We start from the raw sequence: 16,075 nt of genomic DNA on the forward strand, positions 1-16,075 counted from the left end.
TTCCTCCCCTTCCACACGCACCCGTTCATGACCTTCAAGGCTACGCGATGACTCAGGGCAGGAAAGAAAAACAGCTCCAAGAGACGCCGGTGACTTGTGCTCAACACCCACACCAGCCAGAGCAAGCGGCGGGCCGCGACACCGAGACTAACCCGCGGCTTTCGCCCTGCCGGAGCTCTTCCCCGTCTTCGCCGCGGGCCCCGCGCCGTCCTTGGGGGGCGGCGGCGGCTCGGACAGCCTCTCGAGCAGGGAGGAGACCTCCCGGGACAGGGGGCCCAGGTGCGCGTCGCTCAGGAACCGCAGGACCAGGCGGGGCTCCAGGAGCCCGCTCAGGGCGAGCAGGTCCTCCTCGATCAGGGCGCAGAGGGGGGCGGCGCCGGCCCGCAGGCCGCGGACGGCTCTGTCGAAGCCGCGGTCGCCGGGCCCGGAGGCCGCCGGGCTCTGCAGGAGGTCCCGCACCGCGTCTGCCCGCACAGTCCGGTACCGCTCCAGGACCTCCGGCGCCGGGAAGAGGAAGAGCAGCCGCTGGAGGCACCGCGCCCGGAGGGCCGGGCCCCCCGCGCGGCCGCTCAGCCGGTCCAGCAGGGGGCGCCGCAGCTGCAGCCGGACGTCGTCCCAGGCAGACTGGACGTCCAGGCAGGCCTCTTCCCGAACGGCGTGCAGGGAGGACAGCGGCGAGGAGGGGGCGGCGGTGGCCGTGGTGGGGAAAGACACGCCGCACTGGGACGAGACGTCCAGCAGCAGCTCGAGCACCACGTCCTCCTGGCCCCGCTCGGTCTTCAGGAAGTGCTGCTGTTGGGCAGCAAACGACACCAATTATAACTCAGCGCACATTCGCTCTCGCTTGTAATACTGTTCAAATCAAACATGATTCACATTCAGTGAGTATAGCATTGGTGGTGGTGGAGGGGATCCCCATTACCTGTAAAGCGCTTTGAGTGGAGTGTCCAGAAAAGCGCTATATAAGTGTAAGCAATTATTATTATTAATTATAGCTATAACATACCCCTGATTACATTTTGCTGTACCACATGGCAGTTGTCATTCTAGCTCCTTCCAGGTAAAACCCCAAATCATCAAAGAAACCTCACGAACGGAAGTACCGCATAACCCATTAAAACCCGTTAATAGCTCCAAGACTCTGGGATTATTCCACATCACTTTGAACACTCAAACTTTGTGAAATATGGAAAAATTGATATTAATCATTAGACCTCTATAGCCCTTTATGGACACTCCACTCAAAGCCCTTTACAGGTCATGGGGCTCCCCTCCACCACCACCAGTGTGCAGCCCCACCTGGATGATGCGCCAGTCCGCTCCCCACACACCAGCTCTCAGGGGGGAGGAGAACAGAGTGATGAGAGATGGGGATTAGTAAGAGCCCACGACTGATGAAGGCCAGTGGGAAATTTGGCCTGGACATCGGGGTTACACCCCTACTCCTTTTGAGAAACGCCCTGGAATTTTTAATGAGCACAGAGAGTCAGGACCTCGGTTTTACATCTCATCTGAAGGACGGTGCCTTCTTACAGTCTAGTGTCCCATCACTATACTGGGGCGTTAGGACCCACACAGACTGCAGGATGAGCGCCCCCTACTGGCCCCACTTACACCCCTCCCAGCGGCAGCCTCAGCTTTCCCAGGAGTCTCCCATCCAGGTACTGGCCAGGCTCACAGCTGCTGAGCCCCAGTGGGCTGCCAGCTGGGAGTTACAGGGTGATATAGCTGCTGACAAGGAAGATTACTTGAACAGCGACTGATCAGCGACTAATATTTTCTGACGGCTGTCAGTAAAACCTGAAACAGTGGGCATGTCAAAGCCGGGCCCGCTGTCTTTTGTCGTTTTTAAACACCTGGACGGCACGGTGTGACGTTACCAGTGCTCGGAGGAAGTCCAGCAGGGCCTGGCGCCCGGTGCAGGTGGGCCTCAGGGAGCTCAGGCTCCAGGGGCTGCGCCAGTCGGCAGTGCCGGGCCCCCTCTCCCCACTCCACACGCCGCTCAGCTCCACCTGCAGCTCCTTCAGGCTCTGCTCGACGCTGTCAGGAAACACGACACTCCGAATTACTTCAGACACCCAGGATTACCGCTTTAAGCAAAAACAGACACATCACCGATAATAAACAGAGACATCAAAGCTCAAAATTTGAATATTTACTAAATGACTGTTGTGAAACAGTTTACCAGCACCTAGAACAGCTGAACTCAAAATGACACATCTTTTTAACTTAATACAGCTCACATCCGGCAACAACAGATTACCTCAGCAGTCCTATGTTACTTTCCCACAGCAAATTAAAGACGACATTCTAGGACAATAATGCTTAGCAGTTTCAATGGAAATAAACACCATAAATAACATTTCAATCTACAGGCAGACCATGGAAGAAACCACAGTCCTGAGGCAGCCCTATAAACTCAGAGCTGTAAACATGCAGCTCGTGAGGATCCAGATGTCTCAAAATGACAAGACATTAAATAACATTTAAAAATGACACATTTTATTTGAGGAAAAAAAACAGCGAATAAAAAACTATTAATTTTTGTGGCCTCTTTCACAAAGCTGTGCATGTCTCATTGAAAAGTGAACATTTAATGCTTGGCGAAGCCAGATCTGCTGACTTTCTGACAGCAACCCAAAAGACTCTTGCAATTATTTTAAAAAAACAGAAGGGATCACAATTTCAACAAGCAGATCGCTTAATAGTTCACAACAAGAAGGGAGCTGGAAACTGCAAGAACAAATTCTACTAATACTGTGGTATTAACAATTATTTTTGTACGGAAATACATATATTGAAAATTATTTAAAAAGAAAATGTAATCTGTAAACCATGTCTGCATAGTTTCACTTTCTGTCATGTAAGAAAGCATGTCCTCAGGCTATGTTGAGAAGATACAGCTACAGTATAACTTTCAGCCCCCCTGGTCGGTACACACAGACAGGCCATGTTAAAACCAGAACAGGTGAGAGCAAGAACACTAGTTATTACCTTTCACTAAAGTAAAAAAAGCCAACTAGAAATGCCTACATTGCATATATTAAAAGCAATCCTGTAGATGTTACACAAGCCAAAAATGTATTCATTTGAGAGACGGGGACATTATGATGTAAGTGCTGAATTAGGAAGTTATACTTCAGCTCTTTAGCACAATGAATATGCACAACTGCATCGTAATCGTTCTTAGACTCATATTCAACCAAGGCTTCAACACACCTTCCAGCAGCAAATTCTGAACATGGAGACTTTCTCTTCCACATTATGTTCTTGCGCCAAGCCAGTAGAAAACATACTATCAAATCTGGGCTTGGAATAGGCAGCTGGCATAAACTGTTCCAACTGAATATGCAAGCTGCAATGACAGACATTCTCAGTGTGGTCACATTCCTCCTTGACAAATCCAGTCACAGTTATTAAGCATTTCTAGATGGCACATGTTCCATTTCCTAAAGTTGTGTACGTAATTCATTGAACGTTGAGAGGAAAATAAAAAAAAAGCTGATGTTTGAAAATCAACAATATAATTTTCCTTTTCTTTTGCTCCACAGTAAATATGAATTGCCCTTTTCAGATTCTAAATCCAGTAAACTCTGGATAACTTTCAAAAGCTATAAAATTATTATTTTGGTTCTTGCTAAACCTATGATTTAAAAATAAATGTTTTAAGAAAACATGGTTTTCACGAATGTTAACAGACACATTGTGAAAGGAGTCGCTTTAAATAGCAATTAGTTGCTATTTAAGCTAATATTTGGTTCAGTAAAGTATCTGGAAGTTCGATTATAAACGAAACCAGAAATGCTGTAGATCTCCAGGACCAGGGCAAGTGACCTCAGGGTGCTCCAAAAGAGCAGTTACTGGCTTGGGAATATGTGGGCACCATCCTCACGTTCACCAAGCAGCAGACCACTAACATTTCTTTCTGCTTTGAATGTTTTTTAAAGAGCCCACCCACCCTTGAAAAAGCTTCTCTGCTGAGTGGTTCTGCCACCTCGCCGGATATATCAGAGGCAGATAACTTCCAGTAAAACCCTACAGCACACAACCGCAGTACACAGTCAACACAGCACGTCCGTAGTCAAACACAGCCCTCCGTACAGTATATTTGTACAGAATGTTCTATCAGATACACTGTTCATCCTAAAAAGACAACTACGTCCGGGACAGACTGAAAAAAAACAGAGGAAATGTGCGAGTGGCACTAGCCAGCAGAACATATGGGTAACCAGACTGGAAAAAAGCCCGATGTGGAAATGAAGCCACACCTAATATACTGTACTGTATATACCCTTCCTTCTTTCACTCTTTGATGTGCTGCAGGACTTATGGATTCACCAACAGCGTCTTCCAAGAGGCTTGGTTAAATGGACTGCTGGTCCATGTCAAGGTTAGCCCTCCCACATCAGGTGCATGTCTGACCTTTCCCCCCGGAGGTGTGTGAACCCCTTTCACCCCACAGGACCAACAGCACCCCAACACCTGCTCCTTAAACAGAAACGGCAAGAGGGAGAAAACTGCAAAATAAAACACCTGACAAGACATATTTTACCTTCTCAAAAAGGGTATTTTGAAGCAAAAAAAAAAGGGGAGATGTAATGTTGGCTATACTATCTAAACAAACAAAGACTACCAGGAGACTGTAAAGAGTGTTTTTTCTCTCAACCTGCCTTAGATTATGTCAATCATTCCCAAATGAAATCTAACTGTTTTCAAACGAGACATGACACCACAGCCCAAAAAGGCGATCCAGCACTTTTATTAGATATGATGGCACATTTCACAGCTCTGTGATTCAGAGAAACCGAATCCACTGATTAGTCAGCGGTTTGACATTATCTTAAGTTCCTTGTCAAAATTAATTTAGTGTGGGTGGGCTGCGCTGCGGCTGAGCTCCTAAAAGGTGGAGGGAAAAGATCCCTTTCAAATAAATCTGAGCTCCGGCAGGTTTAGAATCCATTTCTGTGAAACCAATATCTCTGCACTATCAAAGGGCCTCTTTTTCTATTCTAAGAAGGCACGTAAGTGCAACGAAAAAGGATATCGCTCTGCCTGTGGCCTACTTAGTTCCCTGAGTGGTGAAAATGTGGGAGACCTGCAGCAGTGCATGCCAGCGCAGAGAACAGAGAGATTGGCAGGCAAGCGCTGTTATCTAGTGTAAGCCTTTTCCCAGCTCTGAGAAATCCAATGCCCAGCCTGCACACCCTGGCCTCACTGACACTTCATTAACGACCTTACTGGTGGGCTCCAAAAGTGTCCGATTTGATGAAACCTAATGGATTACAGCATTTCAATTTGGAAAGCTCAGGCTGCTGTCAGCCTATCTTAATCTGCTTCAATTAGGAAGCGGCTCTTAGGCAAATCTCTGACATCCGAGTCTGGGTGCACGCCAGTGACTTTGACCCATAAATAGGTTAAAACCTTCAGAGGAGTAGATTGTTTCCCCATAATTTGTCCCAGACACTGATAAGTGGATTAGGCAGCAGGTGTGTTTCGAAGGACCACCCAGGAGGGGAAGAAATAGCACAAAGAGAGTGACCGACGAGACAGGATGTGTTTATATATATAAAAATGTTGAACTGATACCCCTGCAGAGGATCAGAATTTCACAGTTACTTTATGTGATATTAAATAACTAACTCAAAGAAAATACGTCTGAGTGTTGATCAAGTGTCTTTCAAGTTTCTGACATACCTTCCTAAATAACCCTGAAATATAACCTGCAATATCCTGTAATGATCAGAAAGAAAAAAAAAACTTTCTTGGACTAAGGAAGGGCTCTTGATTCGGTTCGCTTTTTCACGTCCTGTTTCTGGAACAAATGGCATTCAGTAAACTTCCCTGCATTTACTTTGGCCTCCTTGGCTGTCTTACAACCAGAAATAACATGAGGGGAGGGCACGGCAAATATAGACAAATGGAAATAAATCTCAAGAGAACGATGCCCCATTAAAATTCCGCTGACTTCCACACAGCCACACCAGGGCGCTGGGGAAGCACCTGCCCCCAGGAACAGGGCGCAAACACGGCACTTTAACCCTCGCGTTCCCAGAGCAGGAGTTCAGACATAAGGGTGCAACACTGAACACGCACAACCGCACAGTTCTGCCACAAGGAGGGTCCCGAAGCACATGTTCCCGTTTCCCAGGTTTCCGGATGTTCAGGGACAGAACGAGGAGGATAAGGAAAGCAGACAGACTGGTGCAAAGACCCCCCCCAACCATCTCTTTGCATTATCACCACACTTTTCAATGAATCAGATGACACTTCTTTTAACACAACAATTACAGTTTACAGGGACACAGGCGACAATGCCTGGAAAGCTGCCAAAGCAGGAAGACTGCGAACAATTAGTAAGGTTTGTTAAGAAGATAGCAGCCTCCTGTTCAAGGTGTGTTTTGTCATCATAACATTAATATCAAATTATGAGTCTCAAAACTGTGCTAATTAAGATCATTTCAATACTCTTGTAAAAAAAGATATACATTTTATACCACAAAAAAAGGAGAAATATGTATTAGTATTCATTATAATCAACACCCCCATGCACACCCAAAGAAACAACGTCAATCATTTTGTATACAGTATCAAAATGAGAAAACATTTAAATATTTATGCTAATTTCCAACCTTTACAAAACATGTACATTTTTAATTAACGTATGCTCCTAAACTATGATTGCAATTATGACTGCAGTGTAATTACCTAAAAAAAGTTTTAATAGTGACATCGACTCATCATTAGGCTGCTCTGCTATGTGTGCTCGTAGCTTAGACCAAATCCGTAAATCACAGATCTGCGCAAACCTTTAAAGCCATCTACTGGATCATTGTAAATCTGCTATTTAAAGGCAATTGTTCTGTTCTCGTGATCACGAACTCCATTAATCCACTACTCTTGCAATGGATTATCAATATTTATGAGTTTACTTCAATTACAATAGCAATCAAGATAAATTAAAAATTGAAGAGTCTCATGGCTTAACAGTTGGTGATCCTCACAAGGAGCTTTGTCCTCTGTGGATCCTGGAAAAGCTGTGAGATATTCCAGAGATATTCCACACTTTTTTCTGACCCTGGCTGAAGACTTGGAGGCAGCACCTAGGTTGTGGAGGAAGCAGGAATCCTAACAAGCCTTCACAGCCTCACTGCAGCTCCAGGACCGGAGAAGACAGCCTATACTTCACCCTGTCGATGGTGAGCTCACATGCATACCCATGGACAGAGAGGACAAGGTGAGCTCCCATGCATACCCATGGACAGAGAGGACAAGGTGAGCTCCCATGCATACCCATGGACAGAGAGGACAAGGTGAGCTCACTTGCATACCCATGGACAGAGAGGACAAGGTAAGCTATCTATCTATCTCACATGCATACCCATGGACAGAGAGGACAAGGTGAGCTCCCATGCATACCCATGGACAGAGAGGACAAGGTGAGCTATCTATCTATTTCACATGCATACCCATGGACAGAGAGGACAAGGTAACTCACATGCATACCCATGGACAGAGAGGACAAGGTGAGCTCACATGCATACCCATGGACAGAGAGGACAAGGTGAGCTCACATGCATACCCATGGACAGAGAGGACAAGGTGAGCTATCTATCTATCTCACATGCATACCCATAGACAGAGAGGACAAGGTGAACTCACATGCATACCCATGGACAGAGAGGACAAGGAGGTGGACAGTGGAACCAGCCTGCTTGCCAATCGCATTCCTAAAACGCACGTGTTGGGTTACTTAGGGCTTTTGACTTGGTGAGTTGCGAAGCCGCCTGGAAAACCCTCCTGAACTATGTACACCCTCCAAAGTTTGTGAGCGTCCTTCATCTGTTTTGTCATTATGTGTGTGCAGTAATACTTAATAATGGATCCACTGCAGAGCCCCTTTAAATCTGGACAGGAGTTAGACAACAGCATGTCATTGCCCGGTCTCTATTTTCAAGTTCCTGAGTAAAATGTCCCAGGTGATCGGAGACAAGCTCTCCAATGAATTGCGGCTGACAATACCAAATGGACGGTAAATTATTTAATCTCCAGCAGCTCCAGTCCCAAAACACCCAGACTTCAGTATTTAAACTCCCGCAGCTGATAGTGCTGCAGTACACAACCTGACAAAAGTGAATCTCCAGATAATTGCCTTCATATGGACTTAGACACAGGAGGAGTTTTCTCAGATACGTCAACTTAATATTCAGAAAACCAAAGTCCTCATGCCATACTTCCACTGGTTTGGATCCACAATATGTGTCTACAGCATGTTGGATACCTTTCATATATTGGAAGTTACCGCTCACAGAAGGCTATGGTTGACAAAGAGATTCAGTAATTATCTGAAATACTGTACACAAGTGAGACTGTCCATCTGAGGAAGAGAATGCTGGAGAATTGCAACATTAGAACTGAAACTGGCTGAAACATGGCAGGCAGGATACACTTAAAGAGTCTAGGGTTATATCTCTAGAGCTCTTTAAAAAACACTTTGCATGTCAAGTGGGAGGACAGACTGAACAACAACAGCACTCTCTCTTCCAGACAGCACCACCAGCGCTGAAGCTGTGCTCATCCAGCATTGGCTCTGGATGTCAGACTCCAGGCTCCCAGAGAAGATTCTCTTCTCCCAGCTTCGCCAAGGCAATCGCACCAGAGGAGGCCGGAAGGAGTGTGTCAGAGATGTGGTGGACACAAACTCAAAGACAAAACGTCAACAGCCTGGGAGACTGTGGCCCCTGAACAAACCAGATGGGAGGAACATCTGGGAACATGTGGGAAGGAGCCCAGCACTTTGTCAGAACGAGGAAGCAAAGGGAAAGCACAGAAGTGAGCTGACCACAGCCACATCGTACAGTTGTCTCCCTAGAAACTCCTGCCCAACCTGCACATCTTGTATCGCTCATTTCAGTCCCCATTATCACCCGTTACAATCCAACCAGAAATCAGAGCCTTGAGAGAGGGGCTTCACAGAGCCAGCCTGATTCACCCTGCAGAGCGGGAGACTGAAGCAATTCTCACAATTCTAAAGCAGAAGCAGCCACCTATGTACACCTTTTTTGCATCACAAGAGCTACTCAGTTCACAAAAGGCTATTCATTCTAACGCTGGTCTTCCACTGACTGCCATCATATCTCAAGAACCCAGTCGAGCGCATCCTGTTCCTACTCCACTGTTTCTCTCCATCTTTTGTTCCTTCCTACCCTCTGTTTGCTACATACTCCCGCTTAGTAAGTCTTCTCATTATGAGTGTGCTGTTCCAAGTTCAAGGTTAGGTGTTTGGTCTGCACAGCCTGATCCTGTCAAAGACAATCTTCCACAATGACCACAATGGACAACCAATGCATAAGTGAATGTGCTAGCATGCGATACCTACTATAACACAGTAGCTGTATTCAAAACCTTGTGTCTTTAAAGGAGGATTTAGCCATTTTACTGCGAGAAATCACTAAAACATTTTAAGCTGCTCTTGCCTATTTCTGAGCAAAAAATCTGTTATAGATCTACAAAGAACATTGTTGACTCGAGTACAAACTCCCTACAGGACCTGAGAGTGGACCTTAATGATTCCCAGGCTCTTCAACATCAAGATCACAGGGCCACACAAACCTGTGAGTTAGCCTATTAAAACCTAGTCACAATGCTGCAATATATGCAAGTTCTTTTTCTCTATTTTTTTTCTGATTAGAGTGCCGATTTCAGCCTCCCCACTAAAATAAAATGAGAGAAAACACGCTGGAAGGGCTTCCAGTTGGGGGACATGTGACAGTGGATTTGGGCATGAGACACATGAGGCAAATTTATTTCTGGCTTCCAGTGGCTGTGCTGCTAAAAACCTGCAGGTTTCCAAGGACAATGCTGGCTTTGTTCTGTGGCTTTATGAGTTTTAAGCAGACAAATCTCCTTTTTGTGAATGTTTTACTGAGATTTGTATATTTTCAAAGACTTAATTCCTTCAATTTGATGCTATTTAAGGTTTAATTGTCCCTTTCAAACTCAGAAAAGATTAAATAAAAAAAGTGTATTAATGCAATGATTCACAGTTAAAATGAATGTTTAATACTAAAAACTGTTGACAATCTTGACAGATCCTTGGAAAAACCCAGAGTTCTTATAGAAAATATAAATACAGTAGTTAGCAATTGCTGGGTTAGCCTTGTGCTTTGAAATGGGAAAAAATATTAACCACACAGGTGACACTTGTACAATAAACCCTCTTAAATGATTAGCATAGTAATCTAAATGAATTGAAACAAGTTTAAATTATAATTGCGGACCACAGTTATAAATAGGATGGGGTTAACAACTTAATGTATAGCAAAGCTCAGCTTCAATTTATATTGTTAATTAAGAGGTAATTGAATGAAATGAAGTACATGCGGATGCTAAGTGTGTATTCAGGTTATGCACTTCAAAGTTAAAATCCATATCAAGTGAAGAGATCGAGAGCTAGTATTAAACTGCACCTGAATCCCCCCTCTCTGTAGGTAACCTTCATGCAAGGACACTATCCTGTAAAAGACTATTAAATCCAGAAATTCATCAGTGACTCTTTGCATAGAATTACTCCTCATTATACAACAGACTAGCTGCTTGGTCGATGAGCCCCTTATGACGCTTACTAAAGGAATGATACTTCCGAATGCTTTTCCTGCAATACTGTGCCGAGGGCTCCTTTGAAACAGCGATAGGTATGCAAGGTTTCTTTTCGATGGCTCCTTTAGAGAATCAACAGCCAGTGTTCCCACATCCCACTCAGAGAATTCAATACTAATTGAGACATTGAATGACTGCTTGCATCACAAGGCCGGATCGGTTCATCCATTATTAGTCCTTTCAGAGAGGTTCCCCGCGTTTTCCTAGGGGACAACATTCAATTGCAATACTCTGTGTACACGAGCTGCGAGATGTGGCACATGCTGAAAGAGCGTAGAGCCTACTGAAACAGCAGGATAGAAAAAAATAGTTTTTGGACATATTGGGGGGGAGAAAAAAAAGCTTGCCAAAGCATTTTAATTGAGCAACACCAATATTGTGTTATCAACAAAAGGGAATCTGTTCTTGGCCTTTTCATTTTGCGTGACAGAGTCATATGAAGCTCTCACCACAAGGCATTCAGCTTCAGCTTCTCCTCGGTATCCTGCAGCGCTTGCTGGATCTCCAGGTCCCCCGGCACGCCACTGAACACGCAGCCTGCAAAGCAGTGGTCTTGAAGGAACTCTCCCTGCCACTCCATCTCTGACAGCTGGAAGCAAGCACAACACACATCGCAAGCCTGGCTTCCCAGAACATCCACATTTTCCCCTTATTGGCAAATGTGAAATGACTCAGTCACATTCCAGGAATCATTTCAATGAAAAAATAAACGGATTATTTTATTCTGTTATACATAAACATAAAATTACGACATCTCAGAGACAGTTATTTGATTTCCCTATGGGCAGATCGCAGATTATACATCCACTGTATCATCTGTCTGACTTTACACCAACACCTGTGTGGAGTGAGTGTTTTATTCCTTTATTTTTTCTGTCTTGAGACAGGCCGAGGCACTGTGCGAAGCAAGGACTGATCATAAATGCATAGACTCGGTGAAGGACTGCAGGACGGTAATGAGTTAACAGAAAAGGGATCTTCATTCTCATTTTAAATAAACAATCCCCCTCTGCTGCTGTATTCTTTAGTACTTGATACTTAACATATCCTAACAGCAAATCCAGCACTGGGGGATCTATGATATCAACACAGTCATCATGAGTCAAGTGGACTATAATGGAGAGTGTCAGTGTCAATTTCACTTTCTCACACTCCCTTCCCTTCATCTCCCCTGATTTTAATAATCCCTGTCAAACTACAAACAGCCTGCGATACCTTCCTGACACAAAAGCCTTCAGCTCGAAGACAGAATCTCAACATTCATTTACCCCGTACAAAAGAAAGCTGTCCAGCTGGACAAATATTATTTCCTCACTTGACAATCTCTACAGTTAAGCTTGTATTTGTATTATTTCCTCTTCTCTCCCCCCACCAGCCCCTCTATCAGGCAGCCAGTTTATAAAGGGACCTGCTGCAATGTGCAGGGTTTCATTTGTGGGATTAGAAAGCCAACGATGTAATTATGGAGCAAAAGGAGAAAAAGGAAATATGTTACACAAAAGGCTGCACATCACTGCATGTGTCTGAAGTAAGCGAAAGCAATGATAAAGTGTCAAGTTTTTACTGTCACTGCAAAACCCTAATTAGGACAAGGCGGACTAGATTTTTTTTTCATTATTTATTTTGAAAACAAATGTGAAAACTTCAGAGTTTTTGAAAGCTGCCACACAGGGAAGACGTATTTATTCACACGGCAGTTACCACATCAAGTGAAACGAGCTCATCTCGTCTCTCACATACATACCACCTATACTGTTCTTGTAATAATGAGGAACTTGTAAAATATTTAGCAGCCTGTTCTAACAGTGCAGATGTGCAGCATTTTTTTAAAACATAGGCAAAAACCTTTGATTAAATTTACATCAATATTTTGTTAATTTAAAAAAAAGATGCATAAGCAAAGCCAAGAATGATAGACACTATTATAGTCATTGAAGATGCAAGTACATTTGAACATATACTGTAATTTTAATGAATACTTTGTTTCTTTAAACAGGTTTTGAATTAATCCATAATTCAAATATGCATATACTGAATGTATAACTCAAAATATATTTCAGATTAAAAAGTAACAACCATGGTGAGACAATGACAGCCTGTTACAATTAGAAGGTCTGCAGATTGTAAACTGTGCATTTAGAGAAACTGTAGGCAGTTTAATCATGAAAACAGTTAGCTTAAATCCTAGCAACTCTCCTTTCATTCCTATTCGCTATAAATGAAAATAGCTATTTGTGTGATGATCCCAGTTTAAACATTAGTTTTTATTCATAACAAAGGCCATCACCTTACAGCTACAGAACTAATTTTAAAAAAATGAAATTGAGTATTTCACTTAATTGTGCTTGAAGTCCAGCTGATTTTCAATAAAACTATTTAATTTATTAATCTCTGTTTCTTCTGATGAATATACCATAGTTTAGCGTAGGTTAAAGGTTAAACACAGCTAATTGTGAATATTTCTTATGAGAAAAAGAAAAGTCTTTGGCATACAGTGGAGGTTAATTGCTAAAAGGATTTTAAATGAGCGCCTTATCTTTTTATTTTGTGTAGTATTCAAGAATGTGGCATTGACTTTGTGCACTTAAAACTGTTAATAATTAGAGCTGTGCAATAAAATCCTTGAAACTTCTCTGGCCACAGGGCGAACAGGCTGGTTTCAGTCAGAGAGGGCAAGAGAAACCTCTCACGCAAGTGTTTCCTGAAAACGTCTCTGAAGTTCAGCAATATGATTCTTTAAATTATATGCCATACAACTTGACATTATTTACCCCAAGTTTGCACATTTACTACTATTACTACTATTAGAGTAGACTAACATTTTAGGTATTTCAAAGGTCTGCAATTTATTAAAGACCTCTTTTTTTAAAAAACAAAAGTTTTTTTTTTACTTCCATTATGCTGGTCTTTATACACTGGTAGAGATTTCCTAAGACATAGCCAATGCAACAGAATTGAATGCTCTGGTGTTCTATGTAGAACACAGGTGGCACAAGCATTAAGTGAACTGAATACACACACAATACACAGTGAAACCACATGTAACTCAAACTTATCTCAAGTCTTCTGTTTGTGCACGTTGTAAGCTTGTGCAATTTTCAAGTTCTATTCTATTACCTTTGGTGAAAGCTGCCCATTACACGCTGTTATAAAAAAAATCTTCCAAAAAAAACAGAAGAAACATCCTTAAAAAAATTAGATAGGACATGTATTACCATGCAAATAATATGTTAATATTTTACTTCATCAAAGGCTGAATTTTCAGAACACTTCCTCTGCTGTGAACCAGCCCAGCTCAAGCAAGAAAATAACAAACCAATCTGGGATAGAGTCCTCCCATCAGAAGAGGTCAAAGCCTGAGCTCTATCTCCGTTTTCCATTCAAATAGCAGAAATGCCATTTTTCATTGTTTAAAGGTTATTTATGCTACAGAATCGTCATAAAATCCATTTCTGGATTGTTGACGTTGTCTTGGAAAGAGGTGGATGGATCCTTGCTTTTCTTTTTCAAAGGAATACTTAACAGAAAAGGATTGTCAAACTGTAGGGCACATTTATTGGGCTTTAAGTGTGAACAGACACTCTGATAACATATCTTTTGAGGGCAGAAAATGGGGGGGGGGGGGTCTAGGAACTGTCATTTTAAGGCCTTTAGAAACAACTCCCTGTCGTTTAATGGGGGGGGGGCTAAACAGATGGAAGAGTCCAACAGCAGTGAGTCAGCTTTCTGTATCCGAGAGACTGATCGCTTCTAGTACAGTATTCAATGCAACTACGTGTAGAAAAGCAGACAAGGAGCACAGAGAGAACACAGTACCTTGAGTCAAACGGCCGAGTCCCGGGACTTCCTTCCCACTGCCTGTGGACGAGATGGATGACTGTTTAAAACACACTTTTAAACTGGGGTCATAGAGTGAAAGACTCGTCTAATACTCAAGGGAACCGCCAATGCAGTATCATCTTAAAGTGTCTGACAGCTTACTGAACGGTGGTTCAAACCGCGACAAATGTCCAGTTTCCCTGGTACTCACGAGTTCAAACCACATTGCAAAATAAATGAATCATTCCTTTATCAATTTACTGAGACCTTTCCTTTATTCTGAAACTATCGTTACAAGAGCATACATTGCTCCACCTATTTAACAGTTGCAATAAATATGATAGTAATAAAATTAATTTACATTTGTTTATAGTGCGAGGTCGTCAGTATTTTTTGGTGAGGTATGTTTTTCCAAGTTTTGAAAACACATTCAACGGTTCTCTGATAGACTTATTGCAGGTGCCAATCAAAACGACGACCCCAGTATTTTGTAGTTGTCGTTTGTTAAAATATCCGCCAATAAATCCGAGCGAGATCATAAAAAAACACACATACTGTATGTTGTTTAGACGTGGCTTTGAACAGTTTTATGTCCAGCGTCTAGGCTATCGTCAAATGTTTATTTACGTTTTTTGGAAACAGTACTAAAAAATGCTTATGAGGCATCCGTGTGCGTTTACAAAAAGGATTCCGTTTCAGCTAGAAACACTGAATGAGCGTACCAGGACCCACAACGGGCAACACAGATTGAAATTAATTTCCCGCATCATGAAAGTGAAACCCTCACTCCTCTCACAGCCTAAGAGCGTCTCTAACAACCAACCGGAAGAAACAACCATCAACTTCCGCCGCAGAGGACTAGCACATCACGGTTTTCTGGGTGTTTGAGGTGGTCCGACGAATTATATTTCAGAGACATAAACATTCATCAACTAATACAATATATATGTGACGTCTTAAAAATTAAAGTATATTTGGTAAAATGTACATAACATTGAATCTAAAGTCAATCCCGGTGTTCGGAGCCGACACATGCCCGTGTTCACCCCTGTTATGGAAGTGAAACAGTCCGCCCGATCGTCCCCACGAGACCGGTGAGACTGGAGCATTCGCAAGCGGCAGGGGTGTCTGTGTTTGGGGGTGCGAAAGGTTGGTGCGGGTGCGTGACTGGAAAGAAGCTTTCTTCCCCCCCCCCCTCCCCACGGCTGATGCTATTCGCGAGCTCTTCGAGACAGATTCCACTTCCGCGCCACTTGTTTTGGTGGATGGTGGGGTCACCTTGCGGGTGGTGTTCTGGCGGCCCACCCCTGCTCGTACAGGGATGGTACGCCCCCGGCCGGGCGCGTGCTGGCGGTCTGAAACCTTTTGGCGCTAAAATGAGCGGCGCTGGCAGGGGTGGGGATGTGAGCGGTCTGCAAGGTACGTCACGGCCCTAAAAATACTGCGTTATTAAACTCGTGTCACTTATTCTACAGCGGGCGCCCTGTGTAATTCTGGCAGTGGGAACGGTGTGATGTGGTTCACTTTTTGGCGTGAGGCTCTGGACTCCCCGTCACAGCTGCTGTGACTCCGTGTCTTTTGTTTTGATTTTTTTTTTGTT

At 43.6% G+C, this 16,075-nt stretch overlaps 2 protein-coding genes across 12 annotated transcripts in view; one reads left to right on the plus strand and one right to left on the minus strand.

Moving 5' to 3' along the window:
• kiaa0825 (KIAA0825 ortholog) overlaps positions 1 to 15,304 on the minus strand; it is a 145,257-nt gene extending 129,953 nt beyond the window's left edge. For 3 of the 7 annotated variants that reach the window (XR_011189125.1, XM_069187521.1, XM_069187517.1), the window contains exons 1-5: positions 15,198 to 15,304; positions 14,473 to 14,514; positions 11,106 to 11,245; positions 1,881 to 2,040; positions 153 to 792 (exon numbers count right to left, since the gene is read on the minus strand). Coding sequence is in view for 6 of the 7 variants with exons in the window: in XM_069187521.1 (XP_069043622.1) it covers positions 153 to 792; positions 1,881 to 2,040; positions 11,106 to 11,236 (931 nt within the window). In the remaining variant the exon portion in view is untranslated. The other 4 variants (XM_069187520.1, XM_069187518.1, XM_069187519.1 and 1 more) reach the window with 4 other exon arrangements.
• Positions 15,305 to 15,588: 284 nt separating this feature from the next.
• slf1 (SMC5-SMC6 complex localization factor 1) overlaps positions 15,589 to 16,075 on the plus strand; it is a 59,614-nt gene continuing 59,127 nt past the window's right edge. For all 5 annotated transcript variants that reach the window (XR_011189126.1, XM_069187524.1, XM_069187525.1 and 2 more), the window contains exon 1: positions 15,589 to 15,894. Coding sequence is in view for 1 of the 5 variants with exons in the window: in XM_069187523.1 (XP_069043624.1) it covers positions 15,684 to 15,894 (211 nt within the window). In the remaining 4 variants the exon portion in view is untranslated. The remainder of the gene's footprint in view (positions 15,895 to 16,075) is intronic.

This window comes from Lepisosteus oculatus, chromosome 3 (genome assembly GCF_040954835.1).
Source record: "Lepisosteus oculatus isolate fLepOcu1 chromosome 3, fLepOcu1.hap2, whole genome shotgun sequence".
Taxonomy (NCBI): Eukaryota; Metazoa; Chordata; class Actinopteri; order Semionotiformes; family Lepisosteidae; genus Lepisosteus; species Lepisosteus oculatus.